Source organism: Brassica oleracea, chromosome C5 (assembly GCF_000695525.1).
Source record: "Brassica oleracea var. oleracea cultivar TO1000 chromosome C5, BOL, whole genome shotgun sequence".
Classification (NCBI taxonomy): Eukaryota; Viridiplantae; Streptophyta; class Magnoliopsida; order Brassicales; family Brassicaceae; genus Brassica; species Brassica oleracea.
Window position 1 is genome coordinate 17,841,140 of NC_027752.1, and position 4,417 is coordinate 17,845,556.

The 4,417-nt window shown below is 37.3% G+C and overlaps 1 protein-coding gene across 1 annotated transcript; it reads left to right on the plus strand.

Moving 5' to 3' along the window:
- The first annotated feature begins 468 nt into the window (after positions 1–468).
- Positions 469–1,249, plus strand: LOC106293814 (protein RALF-like 4). Its single transcript, XM_013729454.1, has one exon. It carries the CDS (start codon positions 645–647, stop codon positions 978–980), a length of 336 nt encoding a protein of 111 aa, XP_013584908.1. The 5' UTR covers positions 469–644; the 3' UTR covers positions 981–1,249.
- Positions 1,250–4,417: the final 3,168 nt, after the last annotated feature.

A 4,417-nucleotide genomic window follows, 5' to 3' on the forward strand; every position in this document is an offset into this window, starting at 1 on the left:
AGGAATCTAAAAATTAAAATGGACGAATTAGATTCATACAAATAAATGAAGTTGTTAGAGATGAATTCATGAAGATTTGATTACAATTTTACATGCATGAGAAGCTTGAAAAATGACCAGGAGTATTGCATCGGACAGAACAAATAATCCTATTATCAGTACACCTTCTGTAACCAAGATTCAATAGATCTACGCGCTATGCAACTCGGTCTTAAGCCTTTCAAAATTGGTTACAAAACTGATGATAAACGTTTACAAGCTAATTTGAGCATATGATCAATATAACATAATAGAATAAGTTAGCCGATCAAAGAGGACAGCCAAATATAAACATAACAAATATAGATCTAACCACCGAGCGGAAATAATGGGCAAAACTAGACCTGAAAAAGAGGTTAAAACCCTAATTTCAAAGTAACATAATTAACGACCACAAAATAATTAAAAAAAACTACTCTATCTGTCTAACCCTTTTTTACCCTCAACAGAACCAATCGTTCATTTATTCTTCTGCACAATCTCTCACATTTCTATTTCTCCCTCTCTTTTCACAAGGGAAGGGTGTAAAAGAAACCAAAAAAAAAAACTTAAGCAAAAGAGTAATAAGATAACTCAAAAAACCAAACAAAAAAAAATAATACATAATGGGTGGTGTCAAGTTGTTATTCATCTTTGGTCTATTGATCTTAGCTATGGTAGCTAAATCCGTCAAAGCGACCTACCCATTGACTAAATCTTGCATCAAAGGACAAGGTTGCATCGGAGATGATGATGAACTTGAATCTCTAATGGATTCAGAGACAAACCGCCGTCAACTTGCTAGAGGACGTCGTTACATTGGCTATGACGCTCTCAAAAAGAACAATGTGCCTTGCAATAGACGTGGCCGATCTTACTACGATTGCAAGAAGAGGAGAAGGAACAATCCTTACAGGCGTGGATGCAGTGCAATCACGCATTGCTATAGGTACGCTAAGTGAGAACGAAATGATAGAGAGAGAATGATATGATTCAACAACGTTCGACCTTTATCCTTCATTCTTAATCGTTAATGATTTTTCTTTCTTTACGTACCTCATGTTATACGTATGATTCTTTTTATGTTTTTAAATTTAATCATCATCATCATGATGCATATAAGCTTTTGATTCGTTGATATATTGCATATTTCCTTTGTTGTTGTCCTTTCATTTTGTTTCCTTCATATATTAAGTTTCGTTTGTCTATTATATACATCATGATGTTTTGGTATTTATACAATTACGCATTTGTTTTTAAACTAGGCCTTAATTGGACCTCTCTTCTTCTTTTATTTATCCATTTGTAATTTATCTCCATTCAAAAGCGCCAAAGCTTATTTTATGGATCAAATTCTATCGGACTAGTATATGGAAACCTTATTTCTTATTATCAACAAAATGTGGTAGATAACTTTTGGTTTATGAGAAACCATACGAGGGCTTCATGCTTAAGTTTCTGAATGGAGAGCATGTATTTTGGTTTCAATTATGAGGATCTCAATATCAAGGTTGTTTTGGATAGACAAAAAGCCGAAACTAAACGGAACCTTTCATTTTTGTGAGAAAGATTATCGGCTTCAGTTTAATATCTTAAAATGAACCTCCTCAAATTTACTATTGATTTTGCCAGTGGATTGTTTAGGAGTCTTTTTTGTCATAAAAATAACGTTTACTCAATTAAGATTCTGTGAACCAAACTGGTAGCTCTAAATCCATGTTGACGATAATGGACAGTTATTTTCGAGCACTGCGTGCAAATCTATCTGTCTTTGTATTTTGCGTTTGTGGAACATATATGATTTCAATGTAAACGAAACTCTCCTTCAGGATTTGATATCTTCCAAAGATGTTGCAGACCATCTTCTGGTTCTGAAACCATCTTCTTGTTCTGAAACCATCTTCACCAACTGAAAACAATCTGTCGTAAACGTCACAAGAAACTGTCGTAGATTTCTCATGCTTTCTATTGTCCAAATGAGCGCTTCTATTTCCGAATGTAGGCGTGACATGCAGACTCTCGTGTTCCTTGCCCACCAAATTCCGATAGAGTACACTACAAGAAAACACAGTTTTAGCAAAGAAATTTAACGATGAAAACTAATCCTCGTGAAATTACGTTGACTTAACGATGAAATTGCGAGCAAATAAAGTTTCCTCGTAACGGCCTTGTAAAATACCGAGTAATGCGTTTCCTCGTAAAATCGTCGTAAGTTGACGTGGTTTTTCCGAGAAAAATGTGTTTCGTCGCAAATTCGTCGTAAAATTAGCATGATTTTTACGAGGAAATAACTTACAAGGAAAGAACAAGAAATCCACCAACTTAACACGTTTTTTTTGCCACCAACCTAATATTTCGTCGTAAATTCGTAGCAAAATTCAACTACCAGATTCGAAAATTTTCTATAAATATGGAGGTTTGAACATAATTTTAAGCACACCAACAAGAAAAAAAAACGTGAAAAAAATGTCGGGCTTGGGAAATATTTTCGAGTTGCGGAGGTGGATGTATATGCATAGAGATGCTAACGGGAGAGTGACGAAAGAATATCTTGCTGGGTTGGAGCGTTTTATGCATCTAGCAGATTCTACACCGCTCGCCCAAGAAAGCGGTAAAATATTCTGTCCTTGTAGGAAATGTAACAATTCAAAGTTGGCAAATCGTGAAAATGTTTGGAAGCATTTAGTAAATAGAGGTTTCACGCCAAATTATTATATCTGGTTTCAACATGGAGAAGGTTATAGTTATGATCAGAATGAAGCTAGTAGTAGTAATAGCAACTTTCAAGAAGAACCGGTTGATCATCAATTGCATAATGCACATAGTTACCATCAGGAGGATCAGCCGATGGTAGATTATGATAGGGTTCATGATATGGTAACTGATGCATTCGTAGCTCATGATGATGAAGATGAAGAACCTAACATAGATTCAAAAAAGTTTTATGAAATGTTAGATGCGGCAAATCAACCACTTTACAGTGGTTGTAGAGAAGGTCTCTCTAAATTGTCATTGGCTGCTAGAATGATGAATATTAAAACTGATCACAATCTACCTGAAAGTTGCATGAACGAATGGGCAGATTTATTTAAAGAGTATTTGCCGGAAGACAATGAGTCTGCTGATTCTTATTATGAGATTCAGAAACTGGTTTATAGTCTTGGGTTGCCTTCGGAGATGATAGATGTTTGCATCGACAACTGCATGATCTACTGGGGAGATGATGAGAAGTTGGAAGAATGTCGATTCTGCAAGAAACCACGATTCAAGCCGCAAGGAAGGGGACGTAATAGGGTACCGTACCAAAGGATGTGGTACCTACCAATTACAGATAGATTGAAAAGATTGTACCAATCGGAGCAGACTGCTGGAAAGATGAGGTGGCATGCCGAGCATACTCAGACGGATGGTGAGATGACTCATCCATCAGATGCAAGAGCCTGGAAAAATTTTAACAAAGTACATCCGAATTTCGCTAGCAATAGCCGGAATGTGTACCTCGGATTATGCACAGATGGATTTAGTCCATTTGGAATGTCAGGGAGACAATATTCATTGTGGCCTGTCTTTCTTACGCCATACAACCTGCCACCGGAGATGTGCATGCAACGGGAGTTTTTATTCTTGACCATATTAATACCCGGTCCGAAGCATCCAAAAAGGTCACTTGATGTTTTCCTACAACCACTGATAAAAGAGTTGAAAGATTTGTGGTCAACAGGGGTGAGGACGTATGACTGCTCAACGAAGAAGAATTTTACGATGCGAGCTATGCTTTTGTGGACCATAAGTGACTTTCCTGCCTATGGGATGTTGTCTGGATGGACTACACATGGGAGATTAGCTTGTCCATATTGTAATGGAACGACAGATGCATTTCAACTGAAGAATGGTAGAAAGACAAGTTGGTTCGATTGTCACCGTCGATTTCTTCCAGTTGGCCATCCGTACCGAAGAAACAAGAATTTGTTTAGGCACAAAAAGGTTGTGAGAGACACTCCTCCTCCATATCTAACTGGAGAACAAATTGAAGCGCAAATCGACTACTACGGAGCTAACGAAACAGTTCGCTGGGGTGGTAATTGGCATGTCCCTCGTAATATGCCTGATTCTTACGGTGTTCATCACAACTGGCACAAGAAGAGTATATTTTGGGAGTTACCATATTGGAAGGATCTCCTTCTGCGCCACAACCTTGATGTGATGCATATAGAGAAGAATTTCTTTGAGAACATCATGAATACAATATTGAATGTCCCAGGGAAGACAAAAGACAACATAAAATCGAGGTTGGACTTGCCGGATATTTGCTCAAGAAGCGAGTTACATATTAAAAGCAATGGGCAAGTTCCCGTTCCGATATTCAAATTGTCTTCAGAAAAAAATCGGTGTTGTTCAA

What these genes read in the sequence shown, in the direction of transcription:
- LOC106293814 (XM_013729454.1), top strand. Translation starts at nt 645, where the DNA reads ATGGGTGGTGTCAAGTTGTTATTCATCTTTGGTCTATTGATCTTAGCT.